Source organism: Megascapheus bottae, chromosome 11 (assembly GCF_031878675.1).
Source record: "Megascapheus bottae isolate mThoBot1 chromosome 11, mThoBot2.hap1, whole genome shotgun sequence".
Lineage (NCBI taxonomy): Eukaryota > Metazoa > Chordata > Mammalia > Rodentia > Geomyidae > Megascapheus > Megascapheus bottae.
Genome location: NC_143519.1, coordinates 3,000,881 through 3,019,100, shown reverse-complemented (window position 1 = coordinate 3,019,100; position 18,220 = coordinate 3,000,881). Strand labels below are relative to the sequence as shown.

The window sequence follows — 18,220 nt, the reverse complement described above, 5'->3', positions numbered from 1 at the left end:
CCCACATACATCCATATGCATAGCATGCACTTATGTTTATTCCTTTTGATATTCAGGATAGTTATGTGCTCCTCATTTTGCTTTTCTTCTAGACAGTGGTTACCATTATATCCTGGCCTCTTGTTCGTTAGTAACAGCTGATTACACAATTGAAATGGCGAACCATGCACCTTAACTAAGACAGTCTGATTCTTTTCTCACCAGAGGCAAAACGAATGTGTCACACTGAGATGGTTACAACGATGGTGAGCTGTGAAGGGTTCACCACTCTAGTGTCTGCCTGGGTAAAGTTGCAGTGCTCTAGCTCAAGTTTGGATTGGGGAAATAGAAATAAGAAGGGGAGTAAAACTCACTGGAAGGGAGGCCAGTGGAGAAGGCCTGGGATGGACGGCGTGAGCAGACTTTGTGTTCCATTCCGTGCAGACTGGAGCGACCGGGCACTCTGAGCATACAGAGGGGTGCAGGGAATTACCTACAGGGGTTATTTCATTTCATCATTTTGTTAAAGCAACGAAGTGCCAAGCTGGGTGCCAGTAGCTTACCCTTGCCATCCTAGCTCCTGGGTGGTTGAGATCTGAGGATCATGGTTCAGATCTAGCCAGTCTCTGAGACTTTGTCTCCAATCAGCCAGCAAAAAGCCAAAAGTGGCACTGTGGCTCAAAGTGGCGGTATCTTAACCTTGAGCAAAATGTCTCAGGGATAGAGCCCAGGCTTGGGCGTTCAAGTCCCAGGACTGTAACTCCCCCCCCCTCCCCAAAAAAGAAAGGCGCACAAGCTAACTTTATGAAGAAAAGAGAAATACTGGTTCCTGGTTTGGAGACAGAGAGCTGTAAGAGCCTTGTGAAGCTATGTCACCTGGACGCGGAAGGCAGTGGAGGGGTTTTCAGGGGAGAAGGAGCTGACCTGAGGGTGGACTTGGAGAAGTGTCAGCTGGCTGTGCATCCTCCATGACTTTAAGTGGTCAGAGGGTAAACCAGCCGTAGAGATGAACTCTTTTATTACCAATCGCAGCCCTTCCGTTTCCACTTAAAGAAAAGTGACTCCCGGTTTCTCATGTGGTAGAAGAAAAATAGTTAAGCTCACAAGGCCTGATCAGAATTGTGTTTTATGTGAAGATAATGATTATTTGGAGTCCCTCAGTTACAGTGGTAGCCCTGGCAGACGTGTTGGGAGCAGACAAGACACTGGCCATGCTGTTTATCCAATTTCATTTTACAAGAGAGAAAGTCTGAGGCAGAGGGTCCTGGGGGAGCTTGCCGGATGTGACTATATCACATTGCAGCAGGAAAAACCCACCCACTTCTGCCGTTAATGCCCTGTGTCTCCACTCCCAACATTTCTAACCGAACATGTCAGCAGGAAATCTAACCATTGTATTGGAAACCACAATGGAGTGGGGAGGCATCGCAGGGGAAGAGAAGTAACTTAAATTACTCTACCACAGTCTTTCCTCCAAGAAAAGCTCAAAGCCCACCGTGGAGGGCTGGGCCCAAGGCTTATCCATGCCCAAGGGTCCCGTGTGTGTGCAGGCGGGCACAACTGTGCAAGTATGCACGTGTGTACAGGTATGCCTGGCACTGTCGACAGGGCCTCTGAGCAATCTTAGGCAGCCTTCTGCCAGCCTTTAGAGACATGGTGACATTTTCATCTTGGTATGGACCAGACCTCGGAGGATGGGAGAGTCGGACACTCGGTTCTTCCTCAGCCTTCATTCATAGGCTGACTGCTTTCCTCAAAGGATCTGGAATGGCTCAGGCTATTGTGAAATCACAGCTGAGGTAGCTTTGTGAGGGGTTCTACTAGGGCAGTGACCAGTCACGAATAATTCAGCATGCTGAACAAAGCAAGCGTTTCACTATGATGTCTTATGAATACCTAATTCCACTAAAAATATACACTACTACTCCAGATTCCCACAGATAGTAGTTGAAATGTGTGTATGTTGACCATTCACAGAAAAACTATACTATTTAACAGTAAAACAAGCCATCTTGTTGAGGTGTGAAGAGTTTTACATTGCTCACATGTTTGAATTCTTGTTGAGATCTAATCTTTGCTTAGTAATTATGAATATTAAGTATTTTAATTTGGGGAATTCTTAGATGCCTTCCCAATCAGAAATACAGACCTGAAGTTGCTGGCTTCCTAAACTTACCTAGACCTGCCTTTCTAACTTTGTCTTCTAGTCTGCTCCTTAAAACTGGTGTTTGTGAATGAAGGACCCTTCTCTTGGCACAGGGGTCAGGACCAGGCTGTGATAGTGGGAATGCCCCTGTGGATGCAGTAGGCATGTAGACACGCTGTATCATACATCCATTAGCCTGATTTCTGTAAAAGATCTGCTGGCCTTCTGCATTAGATGGAACACATTAGGCTTCAGACTGCGCCTCTCTCTGTCACTCCGCAGTACAGCAGGTGATGAAATGGTGGTCACGGGTGTATATCCTAAAGGGAATGCCACAGACCATTCCAGTGTGTCTTGTTTCTTATAACGACTCATTCCCAAGAAGAGAAAAGATAAAGTGCCCTCGGAACCGTAGCCCAGCGGAGAGACAGTTCACGGTTCCATGGCTGCCTTCTGTGCCTGTGCCACCGGGGAGAGCTGGGGCTGGGCTCACGCTGGGACCAATGCGGCACTTCAGCTTAGCACCTCTGCTCTGTGTTCAGTCCTCCGTTTTCAAAGGATCAAGAAGGATGCGTGGACTCATGCATTAAATCTCCACAAAAAGGACCTCAAGCCCTTTCTTGCTTGTGACATGACAGTCATCTCCAGAATGGCGCTGTCACCGCCCTGCGGCCTGGTACCTGCACAGGTCTCCAGCTCCGTGTGCCTGGGCACCGGAGACACACGTGCACAAGTGTCCTCTGTAGATTACCAGAGGCGGAAGGAAGTCCTTCTTCTGTACTGTGTTGAAACAAGACTGTGTGTCTAGAATTCCCACAAGGTGGCGAGCTTCCCACCAGGTCAGCAAAACAGAGCTGACCAACCCCACAGCCCAGCCCACAGGAAAGGAGCCCTGCCAAGGCAAACCCTGACCAGGGAAAGTCTTTTGAGTTGCTGTTGTCATTTGCAGTGTTTCCCTTTTCCTATGCTCTGCTTCCTTTTTTTTTTCAGATTAGGTTCCTGTATTGCTTGTGGAGCGTATTAACAAAAAAAAAATCGCTCTGAAAGGTTTCGAGGGCTGCCACTAATTCCACAGTGCACAGTTTCACTAGAAGGCCCCTCTCACCTGAACTCACACCCACAGTCCTGCATTTGCCTCCAAATTCATCCCTCTTCACTAATCCGTACTTACAGCTCTTTGGACTCCCTCAGCCTACAGAGCCTTTTGTGTCCACCTCCACTTCACCTTTGAGTCATAGGCACACACCAACACACGCGCACACACACACCCCAATACACATATCTGGGCACCCCACACATGCATTGAGAGAGGAAGGGGAATATCCCGAGAATAAAACCCCTCTAACGGCACTGAGCTCGTGTAAACCTTAATTAATGACTTGCCCTCCCGCTAATGTGGATCACACAAAAGAAGCAAAAAAAAAAAAAAAGTTAAAATTTAAATTTATCAGTTAAGTAAGCCTTTTTATGTCAGGAATCAACAATTCTTTCCCTCCTCTCTCCTTTTACCTTAAGAGACAGGCAGGAATTTTATTCATCCCCTGTAGTATGTAACACGTATGGCTAAAAGAATGGAGCTCAATCTCCACCCCCACTGGTAAAACTGAGATTTTTTAACACTTTTTAAATTTAAAAAAAAATTTATAGTTGGGATAATATATAGAGGAGTTACAGTTACATTTGTCAGGTAGTGGGTACATTCATTCTCAAACCTTGACACCCTTTCTCAGGTTGTGGTCCCCCTTTTTAAAAATGATCTTAAGTAGTTGCACAAAGGATTTGTTATTCACCAAAGCAGCTTACAAGAACCGAGCTTCCTAATCACTGTCATTCTTTCCCCCCTCTTTCCGTACCCCTTTAATTTCCCTAATGTTGTACGATATGCATTAAATTTTATGACTGCTTTACCCCTTTCTTCTCCTCACTGTTTACCCGTCTCCTTTAACCTATCCTCGCCTTCCAGTTCCTGTGTCCCAGTGGTTTTGTTTGTTAGACTGTGAGCTAGACTTTCCAAGGAGTTACATCTTTTGTGTTCTCCCCAAATCTATAACACACTTTGATGTGTTTGCTTCTGTATTTATAAATTAATTCTGGGCCACATATAAGGGGAAAACGTGTGTCCTCTCTCTCTTTGGGCCTAGCTTACTCCACTTAACACGATTTCTTTTATTTTTAAATTTTTTTATTGTAATTAATAAAAGGGTTACATGATATTTGCCAGATAGAAGGTGCATTAATTCACATACATTGATACCCTTTCACATGTCTTGGTACCCATTACCCTCCCCCCCCCCCACCTGTCTTGGTTTTTAACACGATTTCTTCCAGGTCCTTCTATTTCATGGCAAATGAGGCAATATCAGTCTTTCTAATGCATTAGTCAAATTCTGGTGGATTTTTTTTCGGAGTGTGTGTGTGTGTGTGTGTGTGTGTGTGTGTGTGTGTGTGTGTGTATTACATTTCCCTGATCCATTCCTCTGTTGAGGGGCATCTGGGCTGGTTCTGTGTCTTGGCTGTGGTGAATATGGTTGTGCTGGTGGCTCTATGGTATCTGGTGTAATCTTTTGGGTAAATGCCCAAGAGTGGAATTGCTGGGTCGTAGGATAGTTTTGTGTTTTGATTTTCAGGCACCTTCATGCTGCTTTCCAGAGAGACTGAACAACCTTGGATTCCCCCCAGCAGTGCACTTGAGTTCCCTTTGACCACATCCACCTGTTGGCTCGCTTCTTGTTCCCATTCCTAGAGTGTCCAGATGAGGAGGAATCACAGTGTGGATTGGATTTGCATTTCCTTCAGAGTTAGAGATGTAGAACGTTTCTTCCTTGATATGTCTGTTGACCATTTTCACTTCATTTTCTGAAAAGTCTCTGTTTAGCCTATTTACTCATTTATTAATTGGGTTGTTAATTCTTTGAGGTTAAGCTCTCTACATATTCTATATTCTAGATATTGGACCTTTATCTGATATATAGTTCACAAAGTTCTCCCATTCTGTAAGCTCTTTTCTTTTCTTTTCTTTTTTTAGCGTATTAACTATCTTTTTCTGTAAAGAAACTTTTTTAGTTTGACCAAGTCTTCCTTTGATTTACTGTGCTTCTGGATCTTTACTCAGCAAGTTCTTCTCTGTGCCAAGGAATCCTGATGTTTCTCCCACTCCTTCCTGTAATAATTCCATTGGTTCAGGTTTTAAATGAGGTCTTGATCTATTTGGGTTGGTGCTGGATTAGGGATAGACAGGGACCCAGCTGGTTCTCTGCCTGTGGACATCCAGTTTCCCTAGCTCCATGTGTTGAAGAAGCTATCCAGTCTATGTCTGAGCTCTCATCAAATATGCTCTATTTCTTTTGACTGCTACTTCTGTTAATTGTTTGTGTACTTATTTTTTTCTTTTTGAACATACAGCTTTACCTCTGGAAAAAAAATAATTTGTTGTGGCTTGTTTGTGTGAGAGTGTTTTGTTTTTGTTTTTTCAGTCTTGGGACTTGAACTCTGGGCCTGGGCACTGTCCCTGAGCTCTTCAGCTCAAGCCTACCACCCTATCCCTTGAGCCACAGCCCCACCTCTGATTTTCAGGTGGTTAATTGGAGATAAGAGACTCATGATCTAGGCTTGGTGGCTCGTGCCTGTAATCCTAGCTACTCAGGAGGCTGAGATCTGAGGATCAAGGTTCAAAGTCAAAGTCAGCAGAGACACAAAAGTACCTGAGATTCTTATCTCAAATTAACCTCTAGAAAATGGGAAGTGGCACTGTGGCTCAAGAGTTAGGGTAGTATACCTGAGCTGAAGAGCTCAGGGACAGCATCCAGGCCCAGTTCAAGCCCTATGACCCACAGAGATAGAGAGATAGAGATAGAGATGGAGATAGAGATAGGGAGAGAGAGAGAGAGAGAGGGAGAGAGAGAGAGAGAGAGAGAGAGAGAGAGAGAGAGAGAGAGAGAGAGAGAGAGGAGAGAGAGAGGGAGGAGGGAGGGAGAGAGTGCCTCATGGACTTTATGTCCAAGCTGGCTTTGAACTGGGATGCTCAGATCTCAGTCTCATGAGTAGCTAGGATTACAGGCGTAAGCCACCACACCCAGCAGATTACTTGTTTTGTTTCCTGGGAATTGGCATTAAGTGAAAGCCAGAAGTAGTCATTAAGGGTTTCTCTTCAGTGTACTTTAAACAGCTCCTGTGGGTTTAGTTCTGCAATGTTGGACTCCTACATCTAAATGCAACCCAACTCTTCTTAATCTCCCTCCCTCTTGATTAATGACAGGAAGGATTGTGGCACTGTGTGATAACATTCTGTCCTAAAGGTCGGGTGCTGAATTCTGCATGGAAAGCAGGCAATTGTTTGACTCAGAGTGTGTGACCGGGTCCTGACCTCGGAGTGAGTGAAAGGCCGCGCTGACTCATGAGAGCCTGAACTTGTGAGCGCTGAGAACACCTGTCACAGGAATAGCAATTAACTCACAGAAAAGTTTGTGTGTGTGTATTATTGCTAAGGGATAATCGTGAACACTGAACTCATCCTGAAGAAGGTTAAAAAGAAGGCCAAGGAAAACTTGAATGCTATCTAAACATGATACTTCATAAGAGCAAAAGAAGGGTTGACACTGTCACAAACAATGTACTCATTGCCTGGCTTATGTAACTGTGCATCACCTTTACAGTAACAGGTATACATATGTATATGTGTACACATATATGATTTTTTAAAAAATCTGAACTCTCATATGTATTAAGGAAGCGAATCTTGAAGGTTTTCCCCCAGACAAAATTCCACTTTGGGTGGGACCCTGACCCCTTTTGAGTGGACTTTTTACTACTAACCCAGAGACAGTCATAATGGGTACAGTTGGTGGGGCAGTATTTGTGGATATTGATTGGGGAACCTGAGGACTGCCCTTGTCACACAGCAGGTACCTGTCATCGTCTTCGACATGACACTGGCTCCTCCCTGGTCACTGAGCTTTCAGGCTATGAGCATCTCCCCCAAAGGCTTCTGAAAATGGCACAGGGTTTCTTCAGTCTCACCATGTTAGATTAGGGCCAGAGACTCAAAGCAGCTGGGAAAATATACCCGGTGCTCTCTACATTTTCATGGCGAAGAGATTCACTTGGCTTCCGTGCTGGCTCATATTCACCTGCCCAGTGGACAGGACTCGCGGCGATGGGGGAAGAGAGGATGAGAATCATGCTATGAAATGGCACTATGAGAAGGTGGGCTGCTGGGAGCTCCCAAACCATGCCGAGGGGGGCCTCCTCCTGAGTCAGGAGAAAGTCAGCCCGGAGCTGTTCCCAACGTGTACCCCACAAATCACCTTCTCCCAGGAAACAAAACCTGTGGAGTGGCATACTAATAGATGGCTTCAAAGAGCCCCACTCTCTTCTCCTGGTCTGCCTGGCCAGGGGTGCTTGAACAACTCGAGTCACTCATGTCCCCACAGACTGGGATTGAACAGGGTGATCTTCTCAACTTTGCTTCCTTTATCAGCTTACAAGTGCTCTGTTTGTCCATTGCTTAGTCCCCGTCCCCCTGTGACCCAGAAGGAAAGGGGTGGGAATAGGGTTCTTTCTCTCTCTTCACACACACACACACACACACACACACACACACACACGGGATTTACGCGACATCCCAGCAAGGCTTGCACAGCTGCCCTCCAACCTTACACTCGTGCTGTGGAACAAGTCTGTAGAGCTGATGCATATGGCACACCCTGAGGAGTCCAGTTTAGTGTTTCATATGAACTCGTATCAGCCGGTGGAGAACTGTACTCATTACCCCTCTCCTGTGCGGGGCATTTGGGGATCTAAAGCTGAATGCTTCTCCCCCCGGGAGCAGAGCCTGTGGGCTGCTGGCTTCCTGTGTGTTCTGACCAAGTCATTGCTCAGCATCAAGAGTCAGCATCCTTTGGAATGTGGATCTCACCGGCCGGGGCAGTCCAGAGGCTGGATTACCATGCACACTTGGATGCAGGGGGAGGTGGTAGGAAGAGTTAGTGTTGGCAGGAGTACACCTGGAAGGGAAGCACGGACAGTGGGTAAATGAGAGTAAGGAAAGTCTTGGTAGAATTTGTATTCGAAGGTTTAATGGCTTGGTGTCAATTGCTTTGATTTTCATCCCAATAAATCCAACTTTCCTCCAGCCATCCATGTCTTCAAATGGCCCGTCTGCGCATGCTGATGTGGGAAATGTTACGCTCACATTCCCACCTGCATTTTGTTTATCATCTTCAGGGACTCCTTTCGGATGATGGTCGCTTTTGTCATTGTCTCTTCTCTGGCTTAGTCTCTTCTGTTTTCTTCTCTGGAGCAGCCAGAGCTCATTCTGGGAAGTTTCTACAGCTCTTCCTTCTTACCGCTTTTAGAGCAGTGACTCATGTGATGTTTAACTCATGCATTGAAATGTAACTTCAGTGACTTTTGCTTCACTTCTTGGAATCCTACTTTGTTCTTTTTAAGATGCAGTATTGTTTCTTGTTCTTTTCTCACATCATGTTTCTAATTATTTTCATATCCCTAGCTCTGTGAAGTGCACTCGCTATTCAGTCAGTAGGTACTAGTCTTGAAGGGTGACGCTCCTGAATGGCTCATGCTGTTGCTAATGACACCTGCTGATGGCCGGAGTGTGTGTGTGGGGAGGGGTGCCTTTCTGGGTCTGTGACTTGCTATTCCCTGAAGCTTAGCTGAGGAAGCCCTAATCATGACTCAATCATGATTAGTTCTGAGACACCCTTTCCATCTGTCAGTCCTTCCTCCATGAACATTACCAATGGAATTGATTCCTTAGTTTAAAATCCCTTGTGATTTATGTAGCTTAAGTTTAAATCTCCAAAACCAAGAGCAGGCTGGTCACCATTGTGGTTTTTGGTTGACTTACCTACCCACGATCTACCCCAGGCAGATTTCCTTCATGTCTGACTGGGTCTCTATCTGCACAGGTGTTTTATGGAGCATTCTTCCACCGGCTGCAGCCCCTCGCTGTCCAGCTCTCTGTCCCTGGCAGGTCTTCCAGTATGCTCTCTTTCCTCACAGAGCCTTTGAAAACAGCCTCTTAACCAAAGAGAATAATCTGGGGCTCTCAGTACCCCCAAAGGCCCTCTGAATGGACCTTTTTCAGAGGACAGCTTTCCTTTTTTTTTCTTTTTGGCCAGTCCTGAGCTTGAACTCAGGGCCTGAGCACTGTCCTTGGGCTTTCTCCAGGCTAGAGCTCTACCACTTGAGCCTCAGCACTGTTTTCGGCTTTTTTCTGTGTACGTGGTACTGAGGAATCGAACCCGGGTCTCCATGCACGCTAAGCAAGCACTCTGCCATTAGGCCAAACTTCCGACCCGCCAGCTTTCCTTTTAAATGAATAGTTTTCGTTCCTCTTGTCCACAGTCCCAGAAGTAAATGAAGCAAACTCTCTTCCCTAAGTATGTATTTTCTATTGAAAGAAAGGAAGGGATTATTTGCCTTGTTCCATTATAAATCCAGAACTCACTATGATCTTAAGGTATTTCCAGATGTTTGAACTCTCTGTAAATGCAGAATAATGTCAGTTAGCAGTGTGTGTGTGTGTGTGTGTGTGTGTGTGTGTGTGTGTGTGTGTGTGTGTGAAATTATGAGTAATGGAAGGATAAAGCCATGATAAATGTATATCCTTGGATCCACCCAGGAACTATTACTGTTAAACATTTCAACCAATTCTGAAGCCGTCTCTACCTGTTGGGATAACGTGGTTAGAAAATGCACATCCAGAGGTGCTGCTGTTCATAATCACTCCCATCCCGAGTGGGGAACCCACAGTGCTAGTGTATGCAGAAGACAGTGGGTGGCACTGTTCAGTGCCCACCGGCCCTCAGAATCCGCAGAACTTCTGGGAGAGGCATCCAGCACAGAACGCTTTGTCCCGGCCATGGGACGGAGCCTCACCTGTTGAAATATTTTGTAGTAAACAGAACATCATGCAACAGTGACTATTTTTCATAACTCTGTCTCACAGCAGATGCATCAGATTAATAAAGTAAGGCACATGTTGTACCGATCAACCCTCACCAGGAAATGACCGCTTGTTTATAATTTTGAAAAGCAAATTAAAAACAAAGACACCGCATCATGAGACGTGCAGGGGAGGGTGACAGGCTACTGAGGACTTCAGGTGACCAGACAGCCTCCTGTGGCCATCCACATTCATGAGAGGATCTTTATCAGAGTGAGGCCATTAAATAGGGTGGGATTCCAGTACCTCGGCTGGTGTTTCTTAGCACATCATCTGCCCTTATTCCCCACAAGAATGGTGACGTGTAGCATATTCCACTCAACTCAGGCCATTCCCCTGCCATGTCGGGTCTCCGGGAGATTCGGCCTCCACATAGCCCAGGGAGAAGAGATGTGGGCAAGGTGTCTGAACTGGGATAACTGGACAGTCTGATAAGATTGAGTCTACGCTAAATGAAAAGAAGCCAGGGCAGAAAGGCCACTGGTCAACAATAGAAAGCAAAGCCAGGGACTGGTGAAGTCATCTCTTCTCCAGGGCTTCTCTGTGGAAGACACTCTCCAGGGAAGAAAGAAGCCTCCCGTCGGTGTGGTCAGACACTATGAAAACAGCCAGCTTTTACGGTGAAGGAAAGGGCCACAAAAGGAACAGGCCTCTCCACTTGCTCTTTTCTTTTTTCCATAGTTCACGTTTGGATATTGATTTATAGGGCCCACTGTTACAAGGAAAGTTCAAATTAACTCAGAGTTAACCTATCACACGGTATTATTTTTCCCGTAAACACATAGAGGCTGCCTGCTCTGCTACGGTGATGCCACCAACACCCCATTTGGCTCTCCTATGATGAGGGATTTGTGTCAAGTAGTAATTGTGTTGTTTGGTTACTTTCCCCTCTGCCTAATAGAATTATTATCCACAAACACACTTTCTCTAAACATCTTCATTTTTCCTCAGCTCTTCTCCCAGCTTAAACAAGGAGATTTTCCCCCTTTGTTAATACTTTATTTGTATATATTAATTTTAAGGGGTGTCCTTGTGCTGTGTCTGTTCATAGACATGAGGTTCTCTGATAATAATGTTCTTTATGCTTCGTTGCTCTTTGTGCCCCACCCTGCTCTCCCTCTGCTACCCTAGAAATTCCTCACTCACGTCCATGTTCTTTTGTTTCTTGTTAGATTGCATGTGGGTAAGAAAACAGGTGATCAGATAAGGGAATCCCCCAAGTTATAGTGCCTTTGCATTTGTACTGTGCACATGAAGCATATTTCCAGATCTGTTAGGCTTTTACTTCATCACAGTTTCTGACCGAGCTGATTCTTACTAGAACATACTCCAACATTTCAGAATTTCAACAAACCAAAGCACCTTTAAAATATTAGTTTGCCTTCCTGAACTTAAATTCTCATTACAGATTGGATGCCTAAATGACTGAAATGTTGTCATCATACTTCTGCCTTTCTTGCTGAAGTGTCCGATTTCTGGACCAGGGAATGCTAGTCTGTTTTTAAACTCTGAATAATCATGGTTCTTGGGGTGCATAAACTCAGTATTTGTTGTCTTGGCAAACGGTTTACTGTAGAGCCTCGAAGGCTTAGTGCGGCGTCTCCCTTAAGCATTTGATCTTTCAAGCCTGCCTCTACAAGCCTTTGATTCATCCTCAGTGATGTCTAGAGTTTACATTTTTGTTTACCCTTGTCCTATTAGCAACTGAATAAGGAAACAAGAACCCTGCTTCCTTGGCCTTCTTTGCCCCAGTAAAGAAGCTTGATTTACATTAAACCCTTATAGGTACAGCGAATGAATTAACTACCAAGCCCAACCTGATGTACTTGCTTGGTGACGACTACACCTACGCAATGAAAGACAAAATGAACGATGCTCTCATGAGTACCTGTGGTTCAAACAGAAACACTGACTTCTAGGTGTAAATGAGTTGTTGGTTAAGGAAACGGTACCTTGGGTTGACTGCTTTCTCTCCGAGAGCCCTGTTTTCTAGGAGTGGATTGCTCCGTGTGAAGGATAAAACAGAGGCCTTTCACTGAGCCCATTAGCAACGGGCTGGCCTGCGTCATGGAGGAAAGCGGGCTGAGTTGGCTGAGAGTTGTGCCATCCACCTGTTAAATGATCTGTATTACTAACGGTGTCTGAAAGTGGATCTTGCCTTCTCCTTGGCTGGAATGGGTGAAGGATGTCCCTGAGTAGTGAATTCACTTCTCTCACAGAAGGGGCCTCGCTGTGTGAAGTGTGAATTCGTAGGAGGCGGTGGAGGACCTGAGAGCAGCTCGTGGCTATGCCTTAGCTGATGGAAACTTGACACAGGGCATCTGTACACTGTGCTTTCCACCAGGACCAGGCTGGAATAGTCACCCCAGTTCTGCAGCTCAGGGAGAGCACGCCTGCTGGCGTCCGGAGGGAGGGCCGAGGGATTTGACCAGGCACACAGTGGCTCCCAACGTTTGGTTGTTGCTCCTTTGTGTAACGCAAGGCCTCCTTCAAGTTATAGATTCTCTAACAAATCAGATGTAAATGTCTACTGGTTTAAACAGTGCCAGTTTTAGAAATTGATGTTGTCCGTTCAAGTGCAGCTTTATTGTTCAACTCTCTGAAGGGCTGGATGCTTTAAAGATAAATACTGAAGTTATAAGAAGCAACATGCTATCAGGGTAACTACTGTAAGGGCTGGAGTCCATTGGATCATGAATCAAACATTTCTAAAGAAATAAATATCATCTTGCAGATTTGAAAATTGGTAATACATTTGATGTAGACCAGTTTAATAATTCCTTGAAATTTTATTCATGTCTTTAGTAGCTGAAATTGATTAGGAAGAGATAGTTGTTTTCTAAATAAGAACATTTCATTATGAGTAAGTGATGAGCTGAGAACCAGTGGCTCACACCTGAAATCCTCTCTACTCAGGAGTTGGAGGTCTGAGGATCATGGTTAGAAACCGGCCCCAATAGGAATGTCTCTGAGACTCTTATCTTTAGTTAAGCACCGGAAAGCTGGAGGTGGAGCTGTGTGACTGATTCAGAGATGGCTGCCTTATCCCTTTTTGCATGGCACTCAGAGTGTTCAAGCTGACGTCTCTTTGACATGAGAAAACCCCGGGTGGATCTGAGGCCCGTCATGTCAACCTTCACTCATAATCCATGATAATCAGTGTTCAGAATGTTGGACCTACAGATTATTTATACTCATATATCATGACATGTAGGCAATATTTTCAGTCTTTTCTGCAAGTTTTCTTTGATGTAGAAGTGGTCTGACCTCAAGCAGCCCTGCTTGCCTATGCAAGATTTGTTGGTGATATTAACCCATTGTTTGGACTTTGGTTATTAATATATGAGTGGTGCTTTATTGGTATTAGTAAGCACGATAAATTAAGTATCTGAGGTGGAGTATTTGAGTAGTTCAGAAGAACTTCAGAATTGAATGGAGAATAAGTAAATAGTTTGAGTCTTCATGTCTTCCTTTCAGTTATTTTTTTCTGATTATTTTGGCTCTGTGTCTGTAAAAATAATCCTGTGTTGTCATACTGTATGAATTATACTTTTATATAGTATAAAAATGCAGCACCTAGGTAATCAAAAGAACAAACTGAGAAGGAATATATGATTAGAATATTCAGGAAAAGAACAAAAAAGAGAAGCATAGGACAGTAAACGTTAGAGCAGGTGTTGTCTTCCCATTCTTTTGTAAGACTTAACAAGATTATACACTCCTATTTGCTTTTGGGTTTCTCCCTGTCTGTGTTGCATCATAATCATTTTTACTGAGCTTTTAAGTGAGAGTTCATATTTAGCAAAAGCAGAAGGATATGGTTCTGTGGTTTTCTTAGGAACCTGTTCTGAAATAGTTAGCTGTAATTCTCTATGCTTTGTTGACTTGCAGACCCTGTCTTGAACAATGTTTCTTTACTAGATGCAATCTATGTTTTCATAACAAAAGGTAGAGGGAAGGTTTTCCTGAATGTCACTTACAGATATTTAAAAATATAGAGTATGTTTTTATTTTATGAATTTTAAGTTCTTTATGAGTCTACTTTGCTATCTGGGCGGTCCTGTGATTTCTCCCCTCAGGAGCGGGAGGTGAAGGTCATTCTGCATCAATGATGTAGCCTGGGTGTCTCTTTTAAGAAACACAAGAACCCCAAAACTTCAAGGTGTGGTTTGAGAATTTACTTTACTGAAACACATGCCATTCTTGAAAGATCACCTTGATTACAGTATGGAAATTATCAGCAGAGCAGGATGCAGGTAGAAGATGGGGCTCTCTGAGTTGGGGTGGGTAGAGGTCAGAGGCCAGAGGACACCTTAGCATATTGAAGTATGCAGCGGGGACAGCTGGCCCCACATGTGGGGAGACGTGGAGATGGGGAGACATTGAGTTCTTGGTGACCGAGAAGGAAGAAGCAGCCCACTCAGACAAATTTCCACAAAGCACAGGAAAAAGAACCCTGAACACTGGTTCTGAAATTGAGAGAAAAGAGAAAGGAATCATGTAGAAAGCAGAACTTATTTGCCAGAAGCTTCAAGTTCTTTGAAACTCCACATGTGGAAAGAATTTTCTTTGTGCCTTATCCGTGCCCTGCTCCATGCACAGAGACTTCTGCTGGCCTGAGATGACGTGGCTTGATTTGGACAATTTCTACCCTTCCCCTGTAGGCTTTGACCTGTCACGCTGAGCCCACCGTCACTGAGGCCAGACACCCCCACATTTCTGAGTCACTGTGTAGTTCACTAATTCACTCATTACTCTGTTTCACGGATCCATTTGTGGAAGCAAAGTCCTTCCTCTGGCAGAAAGGTCCAGACACAAAGCTCAGCCTGATTTTGATCCCAACTCAGGCCCTTTGGGGCAATACATGGCCTTTGTCATGGCTATCTCCTCCTGACCCTGTCCACTGGACAATTTCAAGAAGCGTACAACTGACTGTACTAACACTTACCATTTGCAAGACAAACAGCATGTACAGCTAGTTTTGCCAGATGTTTTGAAGAAATCTTGTGGCTGTTTATAAAAGTATGGGTAAACTATTCTGGGCATGTCACTAGATACAAAGTCTGAATGTGGATTTATTCAGTGAATTCAGTGTTCTCCTGAGAGGCACTGACAAGAAAACAATATCCCATGGTTAATATATTAGTATTTTCATCAGTGGAGATTTATGTATGTAAATCTGTGGTTAATAAAAAATTGTATCCCTATTCCTCTGGGAGGGGCTTAAAATTGTTTAATATGTTCCAGATTCTTTGGAAAGAATAAAGAAAAGATTTTCCTCTCAGAACAATAGGGGATAGAGAGAGGCCTTGCTTTGTGTCTTCCTCAGAAACTTCCATGCCCTAAATTTGTTGTAGCTGGGTTTGGTTGATGTATCCAATCTAACTAAACAAGGAATAGCTCTGCTAGATAGAGAAGACATTGTTCTGTTGTGTTCACTTGGCAGATCAGAAGCTAAGCAAAACAGAGCAGTGTTAGTCTCAGCTCCAGCTTAGTGGATAGACTGCACAAATTTGGCTTTATGTTTTAAGATCTGGTGTTTGAGTTACAATCCCCACAAAGGCACCCCAAGTGTTTTCATGAAGGGTGAATTGCAGCATGGTGGAACAGGGGTAGCGGAATTAGGTATGGACACAGGAAAGGGACAGGCTCTTGAAATGTGATGGCTGTGTGGGTTTGCTGGCAAAGTATTGTTCTTTGTACTTGATATTCTAATCATACCATTGCTCCCTTCCGTCCTCCATCCTCAGTGCAGTGCCCAAGGCTGCTCTGGGAAATGCTTAATGTGTCCTTCTCTACGCATCTCCAGGCAGTTGGGAATCCTCTGCCCAAAGGGGAAACTTCTCTGGGTCACTGTACAGACAAATTTATGTTAAATATTTCCTCACAGGATGAAGAAACTTATGCCAGCACAAGTAGAAAGTGTGCATGCATGCACATGCACATGTACACACACATGTACATGCGCACACACACACACACGACATATGTATGCAAATTATGTTGGCTAGATAATTGAACTACTTAGGAAGATCGATCATCTGCAGTATGTTATTTGTTACCGGCAGTGAAATAGTTGATCAGAAACAGCTGTAGTCAACAGTGTAGCAACTGAATTTTTAACTAAGTTTAAATTGTAATGAAAGCTTTCCTTGTCTGCAGAGTTAGAATTTTTCACACTGGAAACATAGTCACCGTTCATTTCCCCTAAGGAATCCCAAGAGGCAGGCAGAGCGGCTCTTCTTAGGTTAATCTTTAAAACCAATAAGTACGTTTAGCATGTTACAGAATATAAGGTAAATACAAAAATTACATATATTAAATTCTGTGTATTAAGCTGGACATTGGTGGCTCATGCCTGTAATTTTAGCTGCTCAAAGGGTTGAGATCTGGCTTAAAATCATGAAGCTATGAAATTTGTCAGGAAAAAAAAACCAAGAAGGCAATTTCAGCATCTAGGATAAGGCCAGAAGTTCTTCTGCTTAGTACTAAATATGGTGGCCATGGAAGGAAAAATAAATATGGTTGGTCACTTCATGATATTGAGCTCTTTTTTTTTTCTCAGCAAACCTCATTCGAAGAATCATAAGACTAGCTACAAACTGGGAAACAATTTCTAACCAACATATCCAACACGACACTGACGTTTTGGTTACAGAAAGGCCCTTGCTCTGTGCAGTGGACCTTCTGTCATAATGTGCTGGAGTTTGGTGAACGTAGCCCTGGAGACGGCCATGGTCAATCCTGCTCACCCTGTCTTAAGAACGTACATGAGTTATAGGAAACGATTGGCTGAACTCTAATACCTTGTACATGCATATAATGTCCCCTTTCCCTGTTTCTTGGTTCCCCAGCATCTTCTTTCTACTTTTAGTTGCCAAATGGTCTCTCTCCCAAGTGAAATCTAGGAAATACCTTGCTTGTTGGCGTGGGGAGGGGCAATTTATGTTTACTAAGAAGAATCAATGAAGAATTAATCAGTCATAATTAAGGGATACTGACGAGGGGAAATTATAAAATTAGTATAAATTAAGCCTCCTTGGAGATTGAACCAAGGGCCTACTGTATCCTAAACAAATGTTCTGAGCTACGTTCACTGAGCTATATTCTCTGCCCCAAATTAACTATCTTCAATGCCAGTGTTCCTTCCAATACATATGACAGTGCCTGCTGAAACATATAGAATGCTTTGAACTCTCTCCTTTCACAGGGGAGGGCAAAGCTGAGGGAAAGGCCATGTTGAAGAGTATAATTATGTTCTGGATCAACAAGTCCTCTTATTTTTCCTTTCCCTGAGACGTCATGTTCTCTTTGTGTACCGAAAGCTCTGTAAACAGGCAAGTACACAATGTCCAGGTGATTTCAATTATGGCAGAGACCAAAAACAGATTAAAGTGCCTTTTAGCCACTGGAGGTTGACGCTAAGCCAAGCTGCCGTGCTGTGTGTGTGTCTTCACAGGTATCTGAAGCAAACCACGGGGGAAGAGGTTTCCACCCCAGAGCATTCTTCCAACAGGGAGAAATTCGCACTTTTGAAACAAGCTCTGAATGTAATGGGCTTCGGCAGCGTGGTGAGTCCCAGCATCCCTGTCTCCTAGACTGCAGCAGCTTCCCACCGGAGGACCAAAGTTTGGGACCGGGAGCATCTTCCAATCTGACTATTTCTGGCATCCCAAGTAGGGTGAAGGCCCTGCTGGTGACCCAGCAGGGAAGCAGTGCCAGCCCACACTCCCACAGCTTGCATCCCTGTGGGGACACTAGATAGGCAGGACACGGAGGAAGGCCGAATAGTGCAGTTTCCAGTATGGCGGTCCAGGAGCCTTTCCCTGGAGGAAATGTGCAGCCCGGTCACTGGACAGGCCAGCCCCCAAGAGAGCTGCTTGCTGTTGGGGATCATCTTGAACATTAGCTTGCTCACTGACACTCAGCGGAAAGCTGCCACTGACCTGCTTTAGACCACGGTGGTGCAGGAGAAATTATGATGCCAGTGGGGAGAGACCTGCTTTATGCTGTACAGAAAGGCGGTGCTCGCTCTTATGTGCGAGCCAGGTGGCTAATCAGATGGAAGAGATGAATCTTTAATAATGCCTTCTGTTAATTTAAATTAAAATGTCCATGTGTGGTAGCAG

At 44.4% G+C, this 18,220-nt stretch overlaps 1 protein-coding gene across 1 annotated transcript in view; it reads left to right on the top strand.

Annotated features, from left to right (window-relative positions):
* The window catches only part of Myo16 (myosin XVI), a 337,213-nt gene that overhangs the window by 163,119 nt on the left and 155,874 nt on the right, over positions 1-18,220 (top strand). The window contains exon 17 of the mRNA XM_090341887.1: positions 17,551-17,662. Within this exon, the coding sequence (XP_090198013.1) occupies positions 17,551-17,662 (112 nt within the window). The remainder of the gene's footprint in view (positions 1-17,550; positions 17,663-18,220) is intronic.